This window comes from Syngnathus leptorhynchus, chromosome 2, assembly GCF_054491065.1.
Source record: "Syngnathus leptorhynchus isolate UIUO chromosome 2, UIUO_Slep, whole genome shotgun sequence".
NCBI classification, from domain to species: Eukaryota; Metazoa; Chordata; class Actinopteri; order Syngnathiformes; family Syngnathidae; genus Syngnathus; species Syngnathus leptorhynchus.
The window spans coordinates 15,255,720-15,280,868 of NC_141196.1; the positions used below are offsets into that span (position 1 = coordinate 15,255,720).

The 25,149-nt window shown below is 41.5% G+C and overlaps 6 protein-coding genes across 11 annotated transcripts in view; all 6 read left to right on the plus strand.

Moving 5' to 3' along the window:
- LOC147060988 (protocadherin gamma-C5-like) overlaps window positions 1-25,149 on the plus strand; it is a 147,437-nt gene that overhangs the window by 90,318 nt on the left and 31,970 nt on the right. The gene's annotated exons all lie outside the window — the stretch shown is intronic.
- LOC147061001 (protocadherin gamma-A12-like) lies at window positions 75-2,555 on the plus strand. The gene is made up of 2 exons (XM_085906555.1): window positions 75-478; window positions 1,763-2,555. The coding sequence occupies exons 1-2, from the start codon at window positions 126-128 to the stop codon at window positions 2,553-2,555; spliced, it is 1,146 nt and encodes a 381-aa protein (XP_085762681.1). The 5' UTR covers window positions 75-125.
- LOC147061002 (protocadherin gamma-A12-like) lies at window positions 3,730-6,252 on the plus strand. The gene is made up of 3 exons (XM_085906558.1): window positions 3,730-4,064; window positions 5,352-6,123; window positions 6,199-6,252. Exons 1-3 carry the CDS (start codon window positions 3,730-3,732, stop codon window positions 6,250-6,252), a joined length of 1,161 nt encoding a protein of 386 aa, XP_085762684.1.
- LOC147061003 (protocadherin beta-16-like) lies at window positions 6,758-9,160 on the plus strand. Its single transcript, XM_085906559.1, has one exon. The coding sequence runs from the start codon at window positions 6,758-6,760 to the stop codon at window positions 9,158-9,160; it is 2,403 nt and encodes an 800-aa protein (XP_085762685.1).
- LOC147061004 (protocadherin gamma-A7-like) lies at window positions 10,100-19,659 on the plus strand. The gene is made up of 4 exons (XM_085906561.1): window positions 10,100-10,446; window positions 11,083-11,094; window positions 11,746-12,489; window positions 19,510-19,659. The coding sequence occupies exons 1-4, from the start codon at window positions 10,102-10,104 to the stop codon at window positions 19,657-19,659; spliced, it is 1,251 nt and encodes a 416-aa protein (XP_085762687.1). The 5' UTR covers window positions 10,100-10,101.
- Window positions 21,510-23,984, plus strand: LOC147061005 (protocadherin gamma-C5-like). The gene has a single exon (XM_085906573.1). It carries the CDS (start codon window positions 21,510-21,512, stop codon window positions 23,982-23,984), a length of 2,475 nt encoding a protein of 824 aa, XP_085762699.1.

The window sequence follows — 25,149 nt, forward strand, 5'->3', positions numbered from 1 at the left end:
TGACGCTTTCGAGAATAAAGCAGTCATTTCCAGGCAGTACTCGCTAACCGTGGACGTGCATGGCTGTTGTCTGTCTACATCGTTTGTAAACTGGAATTACACTGATTTTTTTTTCCAATGGATTTATGAGATTCGTGGAATTTTTATTTAAAACGATGGCGCTGCAACGAGTCCCGCTGTTGTTCATCTTGGTTCTTTCTTCGCCCTCCGTGTTTGGACAAGTCAGCTACTCGATCCCGGAGGAAATGGAAAAAGGCTCTTTAGTGTCAAACGTGGCTCAAGATTTAGGCTTGGACGTGAAAAGGCTGAAATCTGGTCGAGCTCGCATTCATTCTGGGGACAGTGCGGAATATATCGCGCTGGATAAAGAAAGAGGGCTCCTCCTTGTGCAGGAGAGGATAGACAGAGAGACGCTGTGCGGTGAGACGACCCTCTGTGCTTTGCATTTGCAGTTGATTTTGGAAAATCCCATGGAAATGTTTCGCATCAATATTGAAATCACAGACATAAACGACAATGCACCCAGCTTTGAATCCAGTGGCAAACGTTTTGAAATCAGCGAGTCGGCCATCATCGGCTCTAAATTTGTGCTGGAGAAAGCCATCGACGCTGATATTGGTGCAAATGGGCTGCAAAGCTACTCGCTCAGCCCAACCAATAATTTTCAGCTGAAATTAGAAAATCAAGCAGACGGGCGTAAAAAGGTGGAAATGATATTACAGAAGTCTCTGGATCGAGAGCAGCAGGAAAAAATCTCATTGTTATTGACAGCCTTTGACGGCGGACAACCGCGCAGGTCTGGAACAATGCAGATTATTGTTCACGTATTAGATGTCAATGATAACGCTCCTGTGTTTACCAAGACTTTATACAAGGCAACTATTCGTGAAAATGCACCTAAAGGTACCAGTGTTATAACGGTTAGTGCTTCAGACAAAGACAGTGGCTCAAATGGACAAATATCTTATGTAATATCAAAAAACAAGCTCAGATTATCAGATCTATTTGAGCTCAATAGTATAACTGGAGCAGTTATGTTAACTGGTGACATTGATTATGAGAGAGCAAAAGTATTAGAAATAGACATTGAAGCTGTAGATAATGGAGGACTGTCTGACTCAAGTAAGATTCTGATTGATGTCATTGATGTAAATGACAACAGTCCTCAAATAAAAATACTCTCCAAGTCAGATTCCATCTCAGAGGACTCTGCAGAGAATACTGTTGTCACTATGTTAAGTGTTAGTGACCCTGACTCTGGCAGCAATGGAGAGGTCAGATGTCACATTAATAATGACATTCCATTTAAAATACAAAACACAATGAATGGATTTTATAGTTTGGTAACAGAGTTAGCCTTGGATAGAGAATCTGCATCTGCGTATAATATCACAGTGACGTGCTCTGATGATGGCGTGCCCTCCCTCTCCAGTAGCGTCACTCTCACTTTACACATCTCAGATGTGAATGACAATGCACCTGTCTTTGAGAGGACCTCATATGAGGCCTTCATTGTAGAGAATAACAAACCAGGTCTATCTGTATTCACTGTAAAAGCCAGTGATGCTGACTGGAACCAGAATGCTCGTCTTTCTTACATCCTGGAGGACTCCTCAGTTAACGGAGTGCCAGTCTCCTCATACGTGTCTGTTAGTGCTGAGAGTGGAGTCATCCATGCAGTGCGCTCTTTTGACTATGAGCAACTGAAAGAGTTCCACTTCCTGGTCAGAGCGCAGGATGGAGGTTCCCCTTCCCTCAGCAGCAACACGAGCGTTCGCATCCTAATCCAGGACCAGAACGACAACGCCCCTCAGGTGCTGTACCCGGTGCAGACGGGTGGCTCGGTGCTGGCCGAAATGGTGCCTCGTTCAGCCGACGTGGGCTATCTGGTGACCAAAGTGGTGGCCGTGGACGTGGACTCTGGCCAGAACGCCTGGCTCTCCTATCAAGTGCACAAAGCCACAGACAGGGCGCTGTTTGAAGTGGGCCTCCACAATGGGGAAATCCGAACGGTCCGCCAAGTGACTGATAAAGATGCTGTCAAACAAAGACTGACTGTTGTGGTGGAGGACAACGGGCAGCCCTCTCGTTCAGCCACAGTCATTGTGAATGTGGCGGTGGCCGACAGCTTCCCTGAGGTGCTCTCAGAGTTCACTGAATTGAGCATCCACGACAAGGAGTACAATGACAAGCTGACTTTTTACTTAGTCTTGGCGCTGGCTGTGGTCTCCTTCCTCTTCATCACCTGCTTGCTGCTCATCATCGCAGTCAAAGTGTACAGGTGGAAACAGTCTCGCGTCCTGTACCACTCCAACCTGCCCGTCATCCCGTACTATCCGCCTCGGTACTCGGATACTTTGGGGACTGGGACCCTCCCGCACGTGTACAATTATGAGGTGTGCAGGACCACTGACTCCAGAAAAAGTGACTGTAAAATGGACAGGACTGCAAGCCACAACATGCTCGCAATGGATCCCCACTTTGCAGGGACGATGCAGAAGATGCGCAGCGAAAAGAGCATCCTGGATGAACCTGATTCTCCTTTAGAGGTTTGAATATTTTAACTGCCACTATTTTGTTTTTCCCCTCTTCAAGTCAGAACTGTGGGTCGCATCCTATTTCAGCACTACGGAGAGCGACACATAGCCTGACTCTCCTCTGGAGGTTGATCACTATTCACAGTTGCAATTATTGAACAGGGTTACCTTGGACAAAACGTAGGTCCATGCTGTGACTGATGAGCTAAATTAAGTGCTGTGTTTCAATTATCAATACTGGCCATATTTTATATAACTTAAAAAACATACACAATTATACACAATTCAACAACATTAAGATGACATTATTATTTACTTAAATGTATCTATTTTATCCAGTGGCGCTACAGGAAGTCTAATCATAATTATTCAATATCAGAGGAACCAATCAGTTAATGTAAATGGTATCTTACAATTTTCATAACTGCCAGTTTGTAATAATAAGAGTAGCCTACAACGCATTGATCACGGTGTTGTGACTACCATAAACTATGTTTTGCAGTTCTTCAATCATTCTCATAATAACAAAAATAATCCTTTTAGTGATAATAATAATAATAATAATAATAATAATAATAATAATCATCATCATCATCGTCATTTGCGACAACTCAATAGCATAATTCATTTTATTAGTAGGCTATGATTGATTTATACTGAATGAAATCCTAAGTATTCTTCTTTTTAGGCAATGTTCGGTATACGTCTAAAACTTTATCTACTGGCCGATAATAACAAAAATAAATAATAAGTCCTGTACAGTAAGTATACTACATGGGACGGCAAGCCTACAGGTGAATTTCGTATTTGTGTTTGTAAATATGTTATTTAAACTCATAAAGATTCATTGCTCATTTTGCAAGTACATCAAATATATATTATTTCAAGGACATGTAGCGAAAGTGATGTTTTGACATTTCTAGTTTACTTTCGTTTAATATATCCGAGACTTTGTTGTTGCGTGCAGAACAGAAAAGGCCGCTTGTGGCCAGAGTGTGGCAGTCTACGACAGGGCTTCAGTTCCTCCCTTTTACACGATGACGCTTTCGAGAATAAAGCAGTCATTTCCAGACAGTACTCGCTAACCGTGGACGTGCATGGCTGTTGTCTGCCTACATCGTTTGTAAACTGGAATTATACAGATTTTTTTTTCAATGGATTTATGAGATTCGTGGAATTTTTATTTAAAACGATGGCGCTGCAACGAGTCCCGCTGTTGTTCATCTTGGTTCTTTCTTCACCCTCCGTGTTTGGACAAGTCAGCTACTCGATCCCGGAGGAAATGGAAAAAGGCTCTTTCGTGTCAAACGTTGCTCAAGATTTAGGCTTGGACGTGAAAAGGCTGAAATCTGGTCGAGCTCGCATTCATTCTGGGGACAGTGCGGAATATATCGCGCTGGATAAAGAAAGAGGGCTCCTCCTTGTGCAGGAGAGGATAGACAGAGAGACGCTGTGCGGTGAGACGACCCTCTGTGCTTTGCATTTGCAGTTGATTTTGGAAAATCCCATGGAATTATTTCGCATCACTATTGAAATCACTGACATTAACGACAATGCACCGATCTTTGAATCCAGCAGCAAACGTTTTGAAATCAGCGAATCAGCCATTGTTGGCTCTAAATTTGTGCTGGAGAGAGCAATCGACGCTGATATTGGTGCAAATGGGCTACAAAGCTATTCGCTCAGCCCAACCAATAATTTTCAACTGAAATTAGAAAATCAAGCTGACGGGCAGAAAAAAGTGGAGATGATATTACAAAAGGCTCTTGATCGAGAGCAGCAGGAGAAGATTTCATTGTTATTAACAGCCATTGATGGCGGACAACCGCACAAATCAGGAACGATGCAGATTATTGTTCATGTATTAGATGTAAATGATAACGCCCCTGTGTTTACTAAGACTTTATACAAGGCAACTATTAGCGAAAATGCACCAAAAGGCACCAGTGTAATAACGGTTAGTGCTTCTGACAAAGACAGTGGCTCAAATGGACTAATATTTTATGTAATATCAAAAAACAAGCTCAGATTATCAGATCAATTTCAGATAAATAGTGCATCTGGGGATGTTATTTTAATTGGTGAAATTGATTATGAGAAAACAAAAATATTACAAATAGAAATTGAAGCTGTAGATAATGGAGGACTGTCGGATTCAAGTAAAATCTTGATGGATGTTATTGACGTAAATGACAACAGTCCTCAAATGAAAATACTCTCCAAATCAGATTCTATTTCTGAGGTCTCTCCAGAAAATACTGTTGTCGCTATGTTAAGTATTAGTGATCCCGACTCTGGCAGCAATGGAGAGTTCAGATGTCACATTAACAATGACATTCCATTTAAAATACAGAACACAATGAATGGATTGTATAGTCTGTTAACAGAGTTAGCCTTGGATAGAGAATCTGCATCAGAGTATAATATCACAGTGACGTGCTCTGATGATGGACTGCCCTCTCTCTCCAGCAGTGTCACACTCAGCTTGCACATCTCAGATGTGAATGACAATGTGCCCCTCTTTGAGAAGAGCTCATATGAAGCCTTCATTGTAGAGAATAACAAACCAGGTCTCTCCGTATTAACCGTAAAAGCCAGTGATGCTGACTGGAGCCAAAATGCTCGTCTTTCTTACATCCTGGAGGACTCCTCAGTTAACGGAGTGCCAGTCTCCTCATATGTGTCTGTTAGTGTTGAAAGTGGAGTCATCCATGCAGTGCGCTCTTTTGACTATGAGCAACTGAAAGAGTTTCACTTCCTGGTCAGAGCGCTGGATGGAGGTTCCCCTCCCCTCAGCAGCAACACGAGCGTTCGCATCCTGATCCAGGACCAGAACGACAACGCCCCTCAGGTGCTGTACCCGGTGCAGACGGGTGGCTCGCTGCTGGCCGAAATGGTGCCTCGTTCGGCAGACGTGGGCTATCTGGTGACCAAAGTGGTGGCCGTGGACGTAGACTCTGGCCAGAACGCCTGGCTCTCCTATCAAGTGCACAAAGCCACGGACAGGGCGCTGTTTGAAGTGGGCCTCCACAATGGAGAAATCCGAACGGTCCGCCAAGTGACTGATAAAGATGCTGTCAAACAAAGACTGACTGTTGTGGTGGAGGACAACGGGCAGCCCGCTCGTTCAGCCACAGTCATTGTGAACGTGGCGGTGGCCGACAGCTTCCCTGAGGTGCTCTCAGAGTTCACTGACTTGAGCATGCACGACAAGGAGTACAATGACAAGCTGACTTTTTACTTGGTCTTGGCATTGGCTGTGGTCTCCTTCCTCTTCATTACCTGCTTGCTGCTCATCATAGCAGTCAAAGTGTACAGGTGGAGACAGTCTCGCGTTCTGTACCACTCCAACCTGCCCGTCATCCCGTACTATCCACCTCGGTACTCGGATACTTTGGGGACTGGGACCCTCCCGCACGTGTACAATTATGAGGTGTGCAGGACCACTGACTCCAGAAAAAGTGACTGTAAAATGGACAGAACTGCAAGCCACAACGTGCTGGCAATGGATCCCCACTTTGCAGGGACGATGCAGAAGATACGCAGTGAAAAGAGCATCCTAGATGAACCTGATTCACCTATAGAGGTTAGAATATTTTAAATGCCGCTGTTTTGATTTTTCCCCCTCCTTGTCAAAATGGTCGGTTGGATCTTATTTCAGCACTACGGAGAGCGACAAATAGCCTATTCTCCTCCGCCTCCACTCAGTGCCTGAGAAATTCTTTCTTTTGTTTTCTACATTCCAGTCAGTGTTCTTTTTATCAGTTTTGTTTTTATGTGAAAATAATTGTGTGTTCTGATCATGATTTACCCGAATAGTACTAGTTATATTTTAACTCACAATACTATGCTTATTTCCATATTATTTTAATTTTTTCGTGGTGGGAGCTCAAAGAATAAGTGTGGTTAAAAATAATTGTCTTACCTTCGTGTAGTTGCATAGTGTGAACTCCACGGGCCGCTGTTGCCCTTTGTCTAAATTTAAAGACTACGTTTACACAAGCACATCTCCTGTGCTCGCTCAGTCGAGCAAGGACATAGAAACGTATCGCACGACGCACGGTAGACGGAATACCACCCTTGGAATATTTTCCTGCAATATTTTCGTGGCATATTTTTATTACATTGGTCTTTGAGTTGTTGCATTTTTGCTTGCATTGCAAACGGTGAAAGAGGATTGGTGGGAAAAAAAAGATTCGGTGGAGTCATCTCGTTGAACAATGAGACGGCAAGCGGAGTTTTTTGTCTGCGTGCTCTGCTTTGCAGCCGTGCTCGGACATATCAGCTACTCTATACCCGAGGAGATGGTCAAGGGATCCTTCATCGGTAACATAGCACAGGATTTGGGACTGGATGTTAAACGCTTACAATCGGGCAGAGCTCGTATCCACACCGGAGACAGCGCTGATTATGTCCAGCTAGACAAGGGAAAAGGCGTGCTGCTTATTAAGGAGAGAATAGATCGAGAAGCCATTTGTGGCCAGACAACGCCTTGTGCGCTGCATTTTCAGATAGCGCTGGAGCAGCCGATAGAAATATTACCCGTGACTGTTGAGATCACGGATATAAATGACAATGATCCGGTTTTTGAAAAGGAAGGTAGGTTGTTGGAGATCAGCGAGTCGGCTATTGTCGGCTCCAAATTTATGTTAGAGAAAGCAATAGACCACGACATAGGTTTGAACGGGCTTCAGAGCTACACGCTTAAGCCTAATGATAATTTTATGCTTAAATTACACAGACAGTCTGACGGCGGAAAAAAAGTGGAAATGGTTTTACAGAAGCCCTTAGACAGAGAAAAGGAAGATTTTTTAACATTGCTCTTAACAGCACATGATGGAGGAGAGCCACAGAGGTCAGGGACAATGCAGATTCAAATTCAAGTGTTAGATGCGAATGATAACGCTCCAGTTTTCACACAAAATGTTTACAAAGCGAGCCTAAGGGAAAATTCTCCCTCAGGAACACTTATTACTGAAGTTAGCGCTTCCGATGCAGACAAAGGCTCGAATGGAGAAGTGAGCTATGTGATTGGAAACAGCATGAGCAGTATTTCCAAATTATTTCACATTACTGAAGATGGAAAATTTGTGTTGAATGGCCCTATAGATTATGAAAAGGCACAAAAATATGAGATTGATATTGAGGCAGTTGACAGAGGTGGCCTGTCTGATTCCTGCAAAGTGATTATTGATGTAAGTGATGTAAATGACAATACTCCTGTTATTAAAATTATTTCGTCATCCACATCAGTAGAGGAGGATTTGCCTGCCAACACAGTAATAGCAGTAATGAGCGTAAGTGATCCAGATTCTGAAGAAAATGGTAGAGTAAGTTGTGTTATTAATGATAATATACCTTTTAAAGTAACATCCACAAGTAGTTTTTACAGCATTGTAGCAGACGGTGATTTGGACAGAGAGAGGTCGTTTGAGTATAATATCACAGTTACGTGCTCTGATGAGGGCGTGCCCTCCCTCTCCAGCAGCGTCACTCTCACCTTACACATCTCAGATGTGAATGACAACGCGCCTGTCTTTGAGAGGAGCTCATATGAGGCCTATATTGTGGAAAACAACACACCTGGTCTATCTGTATTCACTGTAAAAGCCAGTGATGCAGACTGGAACCAGAATGCTCGTCTTTCGTACATCCTGGAGGACTCCTCAGTTAACGGAGTGCCAGTCTCCTCATATGTGTCTGTTAGTGCTGAAAGTGGAGTCATCCATGCAGTGCGCTCTTTTGACTATGAGCAACTAAAAGAGTTTCACTTCCGTGTCAGAGCGCAGGATGGGGGCTCTCCTCCACTGAGTAGCAACGCAAGCGTTCGCATCCTGATCCAGGACCAGAACGACAACGCCCCTCAGGTGCTGTACCCGGTGCAGACCAGCGGCCCGCTGCTGGCCGAAATGGTGCCTCGTTCAGCCGACGTGGGCTACCTGGTGACCAAAGTGGTGGCCGTGGACGTGGACTCTGGCCAGAATGCCTGGCTCTCCTATCAAGTGCACAAAGCCACGGACAGGGCGCTGTTTGAAGTGGGCCTCCATAATGGAGAAATCCGAACGGTTCGCCAAGTGACTGATAAAGATGCTGTCAAACAAAGACTGACCGTTGTGGTAGAGGACAACGGGCAGCCCTCTCGTTCAGCTACAGTCATTGTGAACGTGGCGGTGGCCGACAGCTTCCCTGAGGTGCTCTCAGAGTTCACTGACTTGAGCATGAATGACAAGGAGTACAATGACAAGATGACTTTTTACTTAGTCTTGGCGTTGGCTGTGGTCTCCTTCCTCTTCATCACCTGCTTGCTGCTCATCATAGCAGTTAAAGTGTACAGGTGGAGACAGTCTCGCGTCATGTACCACTCCAACCTGCCCGTCATCCCTTACTATCCACCACGGTACTCAGATACTTTGGGGACAGGGACCCTCCCACACGTGTACAATTATGAGGTGTGCAGGACCACTGACTCCAGAAAAAGTGACTGTAAATTGGACAGAGCTGCTAGTCACAACGTGATAGCAATGGATCCCCATTTTACAGGGACCATGCAGAAGATGCACAGTGAAAAGAACATCCTGGATGAACCTGATTCTCCAATAGAGGTTAGACTTTGTTATTGGTAATGCATTAGTGTATATATATCAATTTGCACGATGACAATATTTTATTATTATATCTATAAATGTATATTATATCTCCAACATATTTAACACATCTTAATGCAGTTCAAGTTTATTGCTTTTTCAAACATGGTGCCATATGCTTTAAAAAATGGGCTGTAACTTTCCTTCTCCTTGCTTCCCTTTGTGCATCATCCTAAAACTTCACCATGGTTGAATCCGTTCATAGAAGTATATTCTTTAACATTGAAGTCATTTGTTTGTTTCAAAATCTGATCCGGCGATCCTGTTCTTGAATGGTAGCTTTGATTGACAGTTGCCATTATTCCAAACCTCAGTTTAAATTTAGGGGCTCCCTGATTGTGGATTTTATTCTTGAGGAAGATATTCTGCCTTCTTACAATTTAGATGACTTCTGTTGGTCTTTTAAGCGTGTGGTGGTTGTTGGGTTTACGAGTCACTTGTTTCAGGACCGCGGAGAGCGACGCGTCTCCCCTTCATCTTTTGTTTCTCCCGCTTGCATTACTGATGCCTCTCTTCATATTATCCAAACTTATATCCATGTTATCCTTTCTCTGACAATCTAAAATGTATGAGATCAAGATCTTAACTGTGGGGTGGGTGAGTGACATCATTAATAAAACTGACTCTCCTTGAGAACTTAAAATATTTTAATGTCAAATATTTGCCACTGTTCTCTTGAATGACACATCTTTGTAGCGACATACATTTAAATACTGTCCAAGAAGCGAAATCCCTATTTTCTTCTCTAGGTGTCGCTCTAGGTCAATGTAGGGATAAGAAGGGGAAAAACATCTGAGTGCAAGTCTGCATGTTTCAATCAGTCTCATTTTGTGTCGTCCAAAGACACCACGACAGAACCGCTCCTTTCTTTACCCACGCACAAACTTGATCCACTCCATTTATATAAAGATATATAGACGATGTTGGGGCTTTTGGTTTTCTTTTGGAAGCTGCTTTTTTTCTGCCTGGTTTTCGCGGATGTGGCCGTCGCTCACGTTCGTTATTCCATACCCGAGGAAATGACTATCGGATCTATTGTTGGGAATATCGTGCGGGATCTCGGTATGGATATGAAGAGACTGAAATCCGGGCGGGCCACAATATTTACAGAGGACAGCAGTGAGTACATCGCTCTCAATTTGGACAAAGGAACGCTTGAAATTAAGCAGAGAATAGACAGAGAGGAGAGGTGCGGCCAAGTGTCTCCTTGCTCTCTGCATTTCCAAATCATCCTAAATAACCCCATGGAGCTCCATCATGTCGATGTAGAAATTCTTGACATAAATGATAATGCTCCTGCATTTTCAAATCGGGAAAATAATTTTGAAATTAGCGAATCTGCTGTAAAGGGGGCTCGTTTTTCACTTGACAGTGCCAAAGATCCAGACGTAGGCTCCAATACTCTGCGTACGTATAAGCTTAGCCCCACTGATCATTTTAAATTAAATATACTTGCTCGTCCTGACGGCACCAAATATGCAGAAATGATACTTGATGCTTTATTGGACAGAGAAATTCAGGAGGCGCATAAATTGACTCTCACGGCATATGATGGCGGCGACCCTCCCAAATCAAGCTCTGTAAAAATAAACGTCATTGTATTGGATAATAATGACAATGCACCAGTTTTCAGTCAACCTCGTTACAGAGTATCTGTACCTGAAAACGCACCGAGGGGAACGAATATTTTACAAGTTACTGCAACCGATGCAGATAAAGGAGCTAATGGGGAGGTAGTATATTCATTCTCGCTGAACAGCGACGTAGCCTCGTCTATGTTTATCATCCACGAAAATACAGGGGAAATCTCCGTGATGGGTGAGCTCAATTACGAAAAAGTCAAACAGTATGAGATAGACGTCAAGGCAACAGATAAAGGGGGGCTGCGGGATACGTGTAAGGTGTTCATCGAAGTGGGGGATTTAAATGACAATGCACCTGTCATAAGCATCCTTTCGTTGTCCAATCCAATACCAGAGGATTCACCCCTAGAAACAACAATAGCAATGCTAAATATTAAAGACTTGGACTCTGGTAAAAATGGTGAAGTTAAGTGTTTTCTTAGCCAAGATTTGCCCTTCACAATCAAATTGTCATCACTTAATTTCTACAGCTTGGTGTCTGATGACGTTTTAGACCGAGAAACTGTGCCGGAATATAACATAACAATAACAGCAATAGATGAGGGCACCCCGCCCCGCTTGACTAACAAGACTATCCAATTGAAAATATCAGATGTAAACGATAATGCCCCAGTGTTTCAACAGGCATCTTATTCAGCCTCCACGACAGAAAATAACGCCCCTGGCGTGCCGCTTCTTGCCGTCAAAGCCAACGATAAAGACTCTGGAAACAATGCGCGCATTTCCTATTTCCTTGAAGAAGTCAAACTTAACGGAATGTCAGCTTCTGCTTTTTTTACGGTGAATGCAGAGACTGGGGAGATACTGGCTGTGCGCTCTTTTGACTATGAGCAAACTAAAGAGTTCTACATCCGAGTCAGAGCGCAAGATGGAGGCTCTCCTCCTCTTAGTAGCAACGCAAGCGTTCGCATCCTGATCCAGGACCAGAACGACAACGCTCCTCAGGTGCTGTACCCTGTGCAGACGGGTGGCTCGCTGCTGGCCGAAATGGTGCCTCGTTCAGCCGACGTGGGCTACCTGGTGACCAAAGTGGTGGCCGTGGACGTAGACTCTGGCCAGAACGCCTGGCTCTCCTATCAAGTACACAAAGCCACAGACAGGGCGCTGTTTGAAGTGGGCCTCCATAATGGAGAAATCCGAACTGTCCGCCAAGTGACTGATAAAGATGCTGTCAAACAAAGACTGACTGTTGTGGTGGAGGACAACGGGCAGCCCTCTCGTTCAGCCACAGTCATTGTGAACGTGGCGGTGGCCGACAGTTTCCCTGAAGTGCTCTCGGAGTTCACTGAATTGAGTATGCACGACAAGGAGTATAATGACAAGCTGACCTTTTACTTAGTTTTGGCACTGGCCGTGGTCTCCTTCCTCTTCATCACCTGCTTGCTGCTCATCATATCCATCAAAGTGTACAAGTGGCGTCAAGAGCGCCTTTTTTTCAAATCAAATGGCAATCTTCCGGTGATTCCTTATTACCCGCCCCTTTACGCTGATGTAGACGGCTCCGGTACATTGAAGCAAGCGTTCAGCTATGACGTATGCGGAACGACCGATTCCAGGAAGAGCGACCTGATGTTTTCCCACCAACTCAATCAAAATACCCTGAGTGGTGACCATAGTAGAACAGTACTGAGGGCAAAAGCAGATGCAGAAACTTTGATGGCAGAGGTGAGATCCGATCATTCATTTCCCCTGTTGAGATGCTGCTTACCAACCAGTCATATGAAACATCACTTCTGGTGCACTTTATGTTCAAGCATTTCGTGCAACATATTCAGCATTGTTTTTATTGGCCAATGTCAATAAGTTGTGTCCTGTTGTTTCATGGTTGTGTCAGCCATGGGGTGGCTGGAGTGACTTTATTTGCATTTCATTTTTAACACAACCTCAGAACTTGAAGGACCTACAGTGCTAAAACCTAAATGATGTATTGCAACCTTTCTTTATATGTATTGTGGTTACGACTCGTATATAAAAAATATTTTTGCGGCATCATTCTAAAAGTGTTCAAATCACTATTATGTTCTTTCAAAATCCAACATTTTGAGTGTATTTTTTCTCTCTTCCAAATCTTGACAATACAGCTCCCCAAAGTAGTTTCCCTAGCATTAAAACAATGTATTGTGTTGCGAATGACCCAATCTGATTTAATTAGTGCTCATTTGCTGCATTCTCCTGTTAATGCATGCATTTACCCCTCCTCTCTGTCCTGTTGCTCTTCTCAATTTTGGACACTATCTCCTTTATCAACATACTGTAAATGAATACTGGTTTCCATTTGTTGCTGTTTGTAAAACTTTCACAATTAATCTAATTTAATACATTCGTACTTGCATAAGCCTTAATTGATGAATAAATACTTGTGAACTGGAGAAACTTCAGTTGCTCATTCATTTTACATCAAAATAAGAATATCATGATAGAATATGATAATTGCACTAAAATACTGCTTGTGTTGGGATACATGCAACACAGTAGCAAAGTGTACAACGTGCATGAGAAAAGCAGGTGCTCAAGGATCATTCTAGAGTCAAACGTGCTCTTAAATCGACCTTTTGCCTCATTGTAGTATTTGCATTGCAAGGGAACATCAGTTATTCCTTTCTTTTCTCAGTTACATCCATCCAGCTTTTGGTACTTTATTTTTTTTCTTATGTGTAATAATTTCCAGACATATTCTTGCGGTGATCTCAGAAGGCGCATCACGTTTGTTCCTATCAGAGAGCATCGTCATCAGATTTGAAATCAATACAAACTCTCTTGTGAAACGAGCTTTCCATCCTTGCTAAACCTTGCCACTGATGCCTCACACACAGGCAGGCATGCAGTGTACTACTTTTCCAGTGACCTATTTCCCTTGCATGCATTATGTAGCCACACATGCTGACAATAGAACAGGGATGGACACAGCTAATGGCAGTTTACAGTGCAAAGTGTGATGTAATCTTGTTTTAACGTGGTTGAATACAGAAGAGTCAGTGCTGATTCTGGAGGGATTGAGCAACGTAAAAGCAGAGTGATGGAGAGGCAGACAGAGGGAGGCAGCGGGGGAGGGGACGAGGCGTGTGGTCCACCATCCAGCGCTTGTTTGTGATGCGCGGCAGCCATTTTGCTCCGCAGTCGTCGTTGTGCGTCGAAATGAGAAAATGTGTTGCGTGCGTGGCAACAGTTATATTCAGCTGCCCGCTCTGTGATTGGCAGAGGCTGTGTGAGATATTTCAAGTGGTGGACTGAAAGGCAAAGAGATAGGATGGAGGGAGAGAGGTTATGTAACAAAATATGAGTGGATGTATAAACTAGGGCAGGGAGGATGAATGTGGCGTCACATAAACGCTGTCAGTGAAGTGTTGGGCAGAAACATATTCAAGATGTCTGTGTGCTACTTCTGTAGACATGATGCCCAAAGTGTTGTGTGGTGCAATGATGACTCAAATTGCTGTTATGACACGTATTCCCAGAATAAATGCTCAAGGGCTCTAACTAGTTAATAAGTTATACAGGAGCTGTTGTTACATGGATGATAATGCTCAATTTTATGTGTAAAAGCCATGTTCGAGTGTTCATAATACAAAACATGTACAGCTGTAAATGTAAATAAAATTGAGCATTCATTTTTGAAGGCAGTTCAGCTACTGGATTTCATTATTATCAAGAACAGTGAGTGTGCAGTTCAGACGTGTATACTTTATAGTTGAATTAATTTGTTCTTTAGTAATCATTTTTAATTCATATAGTCAGGTTTGATGTACAGAATTATCAGAAAGCCCTCAAACCTGTTTATGATGGTAGAATTCATCATGTTTCATGATTTTGAACTTGGTACACCTAATGTATTGCCACATGAGTGTATGATTTAAAAAATCAGTAGGAAGATCTTGTGTGTGGTAGTGAGTCATTCATGTTCAAAGCATCATGTTTAGCTTTTCTTTCCCCTAAAACCTAGTGTGCTTCATTTTCTCTTTTCTGTTGCCACTTGTATAAAGAGCATATAGAATTTGTTTGCATTCTGTATTCCTTGCTTTATTTTATTGTTCTGACACACTAATAAATTAATCAGTGCATACTGCACAACTAATGTGTGGAAATAACTCGAGCACAGTCCTTCGCGCTGGTATGAGTTTGTTTACTGTCTGCTCATGCTCGGTGACAATAGGCTCATTACCATACTGCCATTGTATGCTGATATTGTGCATATTTCATGTGGCATGCCGGCTTTAGTTTTCAATTTTTGTGTCAAGTTTTTTTGCTAAATTTTGATATGATATGAATAAAAAGTGATTATGTTTACTAAATTTTAATTTGCAGTAGGGTAGCGCCCTACTGAGAAGGTAGCAAAGGTTATTATTGTGTACAGGGATGTTGAGTAGATGCTATAGATTTGTATAGAGTGCACCCACTGCAAAGGATTACATTCAAGATTAGCCAGGGCAGTGTAATGTGGGACACTAGTCAAGTTGTGTTAAGAACACAGACACTCCTATATGCCAAATCTAATTTTATAACTCTAAGTTGTCTAAGTCACTTCATGACACAATGGTATTCTTTGATTCTACTTAGCTGTCAGGCATGTTTTATTCTGAATAAGAGGCGACCATTTGTTATGGTTTGATGCTTCTCTTATCTCTTTTAATATTATGCCGGGAGATTTCAGTCATCTTCAGCATAACGTGACAAATATGATAAAATGTGGTATTGAGAATTTAGAATGTCACACGAGTGATTGGATGATGGCGGTTACTCTCCATCTCAATGTAAAGGATGACCACTGTGCATTCAGCATTCTAGTTTTGCAAAGACTTCCTTCCTTCCTCTTGTGCTCCTGATCTGCTTTTCTGCGCCCACCCCTCCCCCGCTCCAGCTGCACCACACTGCAGCAAAGAGAAAGGGAGAGAAGGGGAGATTGCTCGATGAGACATCTATTTTGTCGAGTAAAACACACAAAACGCCATATGTTGCCATTTCATGCTTAATGTAGATGACTGTGTTTGTGAGCATTACGTTTATGCCAGTTTTCTCCTGTAATAGTTGATTACCTTTTTTATCCGTCTTGAAGGACACCCACATTGTCCAGGGCAATTATTATCTGCCTTATTGTTTTTCCCATCTCTGCCATGTATAGGAAACAGGGTGGGATGCAAGAGGTTGGATGTGTTACCATGGCAACAAGCTGACTCACTGGCAGGGCTTTACCATTTTGAGCGGTAGGGGTGAGCAGCAGTGGCAGCCCTTGTGTGTGCAGGCTGCCTAGATTAAGAGGACAGCAGGCACCCCTTTTTGGGGCAGGGAGGTGCTGCATTCTCACAACAGTAGGGGGTGGCTGGCTGATAACCAGGAGGAGGAAGAGGAGGATGGAAGGGGGAGGGTGATCATGGCTTCCTTTTTTTTTTTTCAGTTTTGTCGAGTGATGCTGTAGCTGCCCTATTTGGGTAGTTTGTCCTAGTTCCATCAAACCTCAGTGATTAAGTTGCATGGAGATGGTTGCAGTGAAAACGTTTAATATGTTTAGGTTATTTTACAAAACCATCTTTACATCTCAATTTATTTGTTTTACACACACTATTCCAAAGGATGACGTTTAGTTATATTGCTTTGTTGTTTTTGTTTTGTCTCCCATGCACAAAAGGCAGTCAGCATTGATTGGCATGTGAGCAATGTTATTAATAAAACATTTCTCACTGGCCATCGCCTCGAGGCCCTCTGCTGTCGGTTTCATGGAACTGATTTTGTAAGCCACCGTCGCAGGATGACGAGGATGCTTGGAACATGTCTGAGTGTGTAGTTTGTTTACATGTTCACTGATTGTCGTGATCAGCATTATTTTGTGTTTGGTCACAACAGAGTATCTATATTTCTGTACAAGACTACTTTTATCATCTTATTATATTCTCCCCTTAAAAAAAAAAATAAACGAAACGATGCATAAGTACTGGAGTAGTACTGTGTGCATGTGGATGTGCTTTTTCTTATCTATTTAATATATTTTAATCACGCAAAGAATTGTATTCCATTAAATGATGTGCATTAGTTTGCAGTTGAATACAGTGTTGTTTTTAATTGCCGATTTTGCCTGTCAATCTATATATCAAGTTCATTATAACAAATATTGATACAAATGGAAGCACATTAGTGTCAATAAGAGCACAAATAACTATTGCAATGCACTTGACAACATTTGTAATAAAACTAACCTCATGCTGAACACACACATATGATGACACACATTTGTGTGAATCACATGGTAAGTATGTTGGTTGCTAAACTTGCTAAGTCCAGAGTTATTATTTTGATGACAAGTCTGACCAATATCTTGTCTCTCTCTTGTCTTTTTTGTTTCTTTTTAATGTCTCCTCTTGTTGACTACTGCCCATCCCTGCACCCTTCACTCCTGTTCAACCATCTCTCATGAAATAAGGTAAGAAAGCCTTTCTCTTTATTTATCGCATGCTTATGCAGCACATAAAGAAACAAAGTATGGACACATCAACATCTACTGTAGATAATTGTACATATACTTTAGCAGCATATTTATTCTGAATTTCCACTATGGCTGACACATCTGTTCACATCCCTCACAAATATTTCATGACACTGAAACAGTGATTGGCGGTTTTTATGTCTTGTTCAAGCTGTGATAAAATGCAACAGACACCACAAGACACCATACCTATTAAAACGGGTTCTGTTTAGAAACCATCAAAACTGTACTAAACAAGGTTTCATCCCAAGTCATCTGTAACTACTGTGAGAGACTTTAAAGGTGATATGGAATTTGCAGAATTTACATCAGAGGTCTCCCTACAGTTTGATAAACACTTTTTGAAAAAAAAGACAAATTTGGCTTCAGTTGCCTTTAATTCATGTTATTATATAATGTCATATGAAGACAATGATATGTTAATGATATCTCATAATGTTTAGGAAACATATCAATATACAACACTTTATTTCAATGAAACTGCCAGTGTTTACATTTTCAAATGATCGCTTCTACAACATTTACAATCACATTGTCCCATGATGAACTATTTGTAGAACCAACCCATGGGCTACTCATGTAGTCCTTGGGCGGGCTGCTACCTGCTGTTGACCACTGATTTCCATTATTAATAAATAGCAAGGTTTCCACATACTATAGATGCAATGTCTGCAGCACATGTCCTTTCATAATATCAAATATTACTCACTTAATATTATATTTGTCAAAGGACACTTGTGTGAATATCAGTATAAAAGATGCAGCACTTAACAAGTTGTTTTGGATCATTTTATTAACCACTAACATCTGCATGATCCTTTTGATATTTTTCATCACTGAGCATCAATGCTTGCTGATGAAAATGTTGCGAAGCTGTGATAAAACATCTCATTTGAGAAGCTGTGAATGTATTTTTAAAAACCTGCATTTATGTCACAATTACGGTGGGCAGCACTACGCAATACTCAATAGTAACACAAATAATAATTATTATTCAAATGATAAACTGTTCTGATGAAGTGCATTGTATTTTCCTCCTGCATGGTTTTAAATCCTACAGCTGCTGTCTTGTAGGTACATCCGCTCTATTGTAAGTAATCAAGATACAGAATAGGTACAAAAGTAATTGCAATTTTGCATATTCTTATTATCCATTAGCAGTGTTTGTCTTACAAAGTATAGCTAAGCCGTATCTTGCACTGAGCTAACTCTTCCTCTTGTGTTTCCCTTCCCATGTGGGGCAACAATCAGTCTACAACATGTATCTAACCAGGTTCGATAAAAAAAGTGTGTGTGTTGAAAATGCACAAACCTTATTAGGTATACCTGCTATGAAATCGAAAACAAGAGCTGTATTAAAGTGTCTGTCTTTACTAAGATATTAATGCTAAGTTAGAGTTCACTTCTATTAATATATATTTACAAAACACAATTTTCTTTGTCGTTTGCATTGTAACACGTTCCATAATGCCACCTCAGTTGTCCACTAAGACTACTTTTATTTTACATTGAATTACAACAATAATGCAAATGTTGATCTACGTTTTTTAAATTAGTGTTGCAGTTCATGGATTACAAATGGATTGTGCAGATGTACCTAATGTTGTGACCTATTGGTGTACACATTGTCTTGATGTTTTGACGTTTCACCTGATAGCGATGAGTGTTTCCCCTAAAGTTAGTTAAAAAGACAAATCATAACATTTTAGCAGTCCCAGTTACCGCAGCTAAACAGTGCGTCGAGCATGGTGATATTTGTCCTGTTGAATGGTGCAGGTTGTAGATGCAGCAGTTGGCCGCCTGTGTGGCGCTGTCCACTCGCGTGGTGCTGAAAGCAGCTCCCTGACTCTCACCCCCACCACTACCCTCGCAGTTCCCTGGCTGGCTCTCTTTATCTCCCTCTCTCGCCCACATTACTGTGTAGCAGACGAAAAATAATAAAATACGTCTTGGTGATGCACCTTATCTACAGTCTCCATATTTAGTAACGTTAATTTAATATACAGTAACAACAGTCTGGATCTGTTTAAATTTGACATTGTAGTTTTGTTTTTGTATAGGCGAGAGACGCAAAGTGGATAATTGACATTATACATACTAGCGTGTACAAATGGAAACAGTATGAAATAATTGCATCTTTTAGAATAGTGTTAAACGCCTCTATAGCCCATTCGCGTGTTGAGCTCCCCCCTTCCCTTTGATTTGCTCTACAGACCTACATCCGGGTATTTGATGTGGTCGCGTGGCAGGCAGGATTAGATCAAGCAGAGAGGATGAGCAAAGGCTGCACTTACTCTCTCGAGCCACTGGAAGGCAATGATCAGCTATGTGAAGTGGAGAGGACGCATGTGTACTATAAATAGAATTAAATGAGTGTTAATGGCAATTGTTTAAATATTTAATTTAAATGATGGGTAGATGGGTACCACGTTTAAATTAGAATTTTACAATGTCTTTATGAATACATAAATTGAATTTTAAAAAGTACTGTTAGATTAAATTTGTATTTATGTATCTATTTTAGTCTTTTTCAATGTAACATAATTAACAGTGTATTCAATTTAATTGAACACATGTATTAAAATAGAGTACTGTAAGATACATTCGCACTTTTTTCACATTCAGAATTTATACTTTGTCTTTGCACTCTATAAAATTGGTCTCGTATCTGTTGTAATTAAAAATACACTATTTGGTATTTAGTGTAATATTAATGGCCTTTAAATAGATATTAAAATGAATGCGTTTGTGATTGGATTTGTTAGATAATATGTTTGTCATTTCCACGATTTAATTTGGTATTTTATAACACGTTAATATAATTGACGTGTTGAATAAAGATATTATGTTAATAAATTATTAAACATTAAACATGGTCAGCAAACAGCACGCAAGAGCAGAGAGGAGCCAGACACATTTACACTTCATAAAAAGTTCATAAAAGTCCTGTGTGAATATTGTGACAATATATTTACTTTTGTTTATTTTATTATTTATTGAAGTAAATAAGAATTTAAAAACGTCAGTTTGACTTTAAGTTTTTTACAGAAGTGTTTAAAAATACAATAAAGTGTTTAAAAAAAACAATGATATTGTATATAAATTTTGTATAAAATTACAATAAAGGTTCATAAAAGTCTTGCGTGGATATTGTAGGAATATATGAATTTACTCTTATTAATTTTCTTCATTTTCCTCTTTATTTATATGAAGGGCGAATGTGTATGAAAATCTGTTTGACTTTAAAATGTTTACAAAAGTGTTTAAAAATAAAAAAAAGCATTTCGAAGTACAATACAGTGTTTAAAAATACAATAAAGGTTCATAAAATTCTTTTGTAACAATATATTTTCTCCATCGCAGATTGCAACCTATCGCAGGTGGGCTTGGAAACAATTATCCGCGACACGAGGGATTACTGTATTGCTGGATACGAATTTAACCTTTTTTCAATATAATAATAAATAATTTCAATATAATTGTCAATATAACATTTTGAGTATTTCCTACAATTTTTTCCAAATATGTTTTCAGAAGAAATAATATAAATCATCGCGCATCCACTGCTGAAAATAAAAAATATGCATTACTGCATTTTTGTATTTTGTACAAATATTGATTGACATTATGGTTAAATGCATAATGCATGTTCTTAAACGGGTATTGTTCGTTAATAATATAGCATAAAACAGTTGTGAAGGGCGTTTTGACATAATAAACCATGTGTTAATACCTATGTATTAAAATCAAGCAAAACAATGTATTAAATCGTTTCAATATTTAAACATGTTTTATTTGTAGATTGTGTTAATAATGCATTATAATATATATTATAATATGCATTAGTGTATTTTTTTTTCTTACAAATGTCAATTCCCAATTTCAGTACCTTTTTCAGTGGCAAAATAATTGCGTGCGTGCTTGCATGTTGCGTGACGTCATTGTACTATAAGCGCATTGCTGATTGGGTTCAACGTATTCTCAGTGTCCACCAATGACAGTGAAGGGTGTACAAAGAGATCTTGTCGCCTCGCAGCTTCATCGCACTTGCCTCCACACTGTCGAGCCGGGGGAGGGCTTTGTGCACACAAAGCATGACTATCCCCTTTTGCTCTAATAAATGCGAGGACGTTTTTTGGCTGGATTTCAGACTTTTCTGTTTGAGCATCATCTGTGAAGGATTTCGCAGGATATATTGTATTTCATTGGAATAATGTGGCACAAATTGCCCGCGTGGCAGTTGCTTTGGTGGTGCCATCATTTCTCCCTTTTGTGGAGTACAATAGACGGACAGACCCGCTACAGCATCCCGGAGGAGTTAAAACGGGGCTCGGTGGTGGGGAATCTCGCCAAGGATTTAGGTTTGGTCGTTTCTGAACTGCATCGGCGTAAACTGCGGATAACGTCAGAGGCTGGTAAGCAGTATTTCAGTGTGGACCTCGGGAAGGGGGACCTGCTGGTGACTGATCGAATAGACAGAGAGGAGCTGTGCGGACAAAGAGCGGCATGTCTGTTGCCTTTAGAGCTGGTTATAGACAACCCCTTGCAATTGCATAGGGTAGAGATTGAAATATTGGATACTAACGATAACCCTCCGAGTTTTGCCACAAAGGAAAAAATATTAAAAATAGCAGAACAGTTCAATCCTGGTGCGCGGTTTCCTTTAGAAAGTGCACAAGATCCTGATGTCGGCCCTAATTCTGTACGCTCTTATGTTATCAGTAAAAATGACCATTTTAAATTAGCTGTCAAAACTCAAAAAGATGGACGAAAAATCCCCGAACTGGTGCTTGAAAAGCCTCTCGATCGAGAAAGGCTGCCTGTCCATCATCTCATTCTGACGGCTGTGGATGGTGGCGACCCGGTCCGGTCGGGCACGTCTGAAATTACAATAACAGTGCTTGACAATAACGATAATGCACCCCAATTTGAGAGGCAGCTGTATGAGGCAAATGTCAGTGAGAAGGCGAGTCCGGGCGCGCAAATATTACAAGTTAAAGCGACGGATGCAGATGAAGGGCTAAACGGTGAAATTGAATATAGTTTTGCAGAGCAAACGTCAGAGGCCATTTTATCATTATTTAACATTGAAGCTGCTACTGGAGATATTACTGTTAAAGGAGATTTAGACCATGAAATTAATTCTTTACACAGGTTTGACATTACAGCGAAAGACAAAGGCAATCCAAAAATGGAGGGGCACAGTGGCGTTGAAATAAAAATAATTGATGTTAATGATAATGCGCCCGAAATAATTGTGACGTCTCTAACGAGTCCGGTGCCGGAAGATTCAGCCATTGGAACTGTTATTGCTCTCCTAAGTACAAGAGATCCCGATTCAAAAGACAATGGCAAGGTTACGTTGCGGCTGCCACCCGAATCTCCTTTTAAATTAAATCCGCCTGTTTCTAACCACTACTCATTAGTGACAAACGGGCCGCTTGATCGTGAAAAAAATGACCAATATAATGTGGAGATCCGTGCCACTGATTATGGAAAACCTCCACTGTCGAGTGCAAAAATAATTATAGTTAAACTTTTAGATGTAAACGACAACCCACCAGTTTTCTCGCAGCCACATTATACTATTTATGTCAAGGAAAATAGCGCTCCGGGCCATATTTTATGTTCGGTGTCTGCAAGTGACCCGGATGCCGGTGAAAATGCCAAAGTGTCTTACTCTATCGTGGACTCAAAAGTGCGCGACGTGTCCGTGTCGTCATACGTTTACGTGAACTCCGAGAACGGCAGCATCTTCAGCATGCACTCGTTCGACTACGAGAAAGTTAAAGTGTTTCAAGTTGTGGTTGAGGCAAAGGACCAGGGCTCGCCTTCGCTCAGCAGTAGCGCCACCGTCCATGTTTTCATCCTGGACCAGAACGACAATGCCCCCGCCGTCATATACCCCTCCCCTCACACTGCCACCCACCTGAGGGTGCCCCGCTCGGCAAAGGCAGGCCATCTGCTCACCAAGGTGACCGCCGTGGACGCCGACTCGGGCCACAACGCGTGGGTCTCATACAAAGTGGCTGAGGCCACGGATGCCTCTCTGTTCACACTCAATTTGTACACGGGGGAGGTGAGGACTAAACGTGCCGTGTCCGAGCACGACGACGCCTCTCAGAGGCTGATCGTAGAGGTCAAGGACGATGGGGAACCAGCCCAGTCGGCCACTGTCACGCTGTCCATCCTGCTGGAGGACGGTGTGAGTGAACCCGTCTCAGAGCTGAGACACAAGGCGTCCGAGCCCAGCAAGAAAGGCGGCACAATCACGCTTTATCTGATTGTGTCTCTGGCCTCGGTGTCCGTGCTGTCTCTGCTCACTTTGCTTGTCTTGGCCGTCAAATGCATGCGGAGCAGCGCGAGCGGCGCTACTTGCTGCATGAGGCGGACATACTCCGATGAGAACAAGAAGCCCAACAGAAATCTGCAAATTCAGCTCAACACCGACGGACCTATCAAATACGTGGAGGTTCTGGGAGGTGACGTCATGTCCCAGAGTCACTCCTTCAGGTCGTGCATGTCTCCCATGTCGGAATACAGTGATTTTACTTTGGTCAAGCCCAGCAGCACCACTGACTTTAAGGAGGTCATCAGCGTCCTGGATGCTTCTTTGCCTGACAGCACCTGGACCTTTGAGAGCCAGCAGGTGACTCGCTTTCCTTGTTATGTTTTCGACTATCAGTAAATCAATTTTTACTTGATTGTGTCCATATGTTTATCACTTTAGATTGTTGGAGTCACATTTTGTGGTCTGAATGAAGTAAGCTGTTGCATACGTTTCATGTGTCTATAGGAACAAGTAATCACTGTTACAACACACTTCAAATCCTCTCACGGAAGCGTTTTTACCAGTCATTATCTTTTAGTTCAATCATGATGGCATTACATTTTGCCAACAGCTTCACGAAAGGGTCTGGAGTTGTTTTAGGTACTCTTTTGGCTTTCACCTATCTGCAGCATCTACGTGTTTTAAACACAGCATGAATTTGATTTGAATCGTGAAAAATTCAAATGATTGTATCATCCATGACCATGTTTGGATAGTAGTTTAATTACCTTCCTTCCAGTCTTGTATACACACGAAAAAGTATCATTAGCTCTACTGCTCACATCATGATGGCAGTAACAACTTAGTTTCCTCCGATTATGTTTTTAACTTATCCCCTTTCATTTAGATTGACAATGGTTCCTGTCTTACAAGTTATTTTCTACACCCTTAAAACAGCTGAGTTAAATATTGGACCAACTCAGGAACTTGTGTCATTTTCACCCAACTATGGGTTGTTTTGCAAAAAGTGTGACGTTTTAAGTGATATTCCTTTTGAAATTCAGAACCCCAAAGAGTGAATAGGGGCTCTGAAATGCAGCAGCAACTGTATCTTAAGACGTGGGCACATGTTTCTTTTCTCTTATTTTTTTTTCTGCTGAGTTATATTGTCTCATATGAAAATTAAATGCATCTTTTAAATATTTGCGGTTTTAATAACTATTTGTGTTGCATAGTCAGTAATTAATAGTTAATAATAGTTAAGTTAATAGTTATGAGTTAATAATAATAATAATAATAATAATATATTATTATTATTTTGTATTATTAAATGACCTTACAATTGCCCCCCAAAACCCATAAAACACTTGAAAGGGGGATGCTCTGACTGAGTGAGTGAGGATCAGCTTCTTTTTCATTGGCTTGTGGGAGCGCAAGTCATGAACCAATAGAATTGAAGACTGTACAAAGCAATCTCGTCCCAGCCCCCACGCAGCTCATACTGACACACAGAATTCACTGCGCTTCAGCACAGACAGAAAGGAATCAGCTCGTGGTTTTAACATTAAAACGCATTTATTTC

Bases quoted from the DNA above. Each gene is read 5' to 3' on its own strand.
- LOC147061001 (XM_085906555.1), top strand. From the start codon at position 126: ATGAGATTCGTGGAATTTTTATTTAAAACGATGGCGCTGCAACGAGTC. The intron at 479-1,762 runs GTTTCGCATCAA...TTCCCTCAGCAG, and splicing joins TTGGAAAATCCCATGGAAAT to CAACACGAGCGTTCGCATCC.
- LOC147061002 (XM_085906558.1), top strand. From the start codon at position 3,730: ATGGCGCTGCAACGAGTCCCGCTGTTGTTCATCTTGGTTCTTTCTTCA. The intron at 4,065-5,351 runs TATTGAAATCAC...CACGAGCGTTCG, and splicing joins ATGGAATTATTTCGCATCAC to CATCCTGATCCAGGACCAGA. The intron at 6,124-6,198 runs GTTAGAATATTT...ATCTTATTTCAG, and splicing joins AACCTGATTCACCTATAGAG to CACTACGGAGAGCGACAAAT.
- LOC147061003 (XM_085906559.1), top strand. From the start codon at position 6,758: ATGAGACGGCAAGCGGAGTTTTTTGTCTGCGTGCTCTGCTTTGCAGCC.
- LOC147061004 (XM_085906561.1), top strand. From the start codon at position 10,102: ATGTTGGGGCTTTTGGTTTTCTTTTGGAAGCTGCTTTTTTTCTGCCTG. The intron at 12,490-19,509 runs GTGAGATCCGAT...TTTGCTCTACAG, and splicing joins CAGAAACTTTGATGGCAGAG to ACCTACATCCGGGTATTTGA.
- LOC147061005 (XM_085906573.1), top strand. From the start codon at position 21,510: ATGTGGCACAAATTGCCCGCGTGGCAGTTGCTTTGGTGGTGCCATCAT.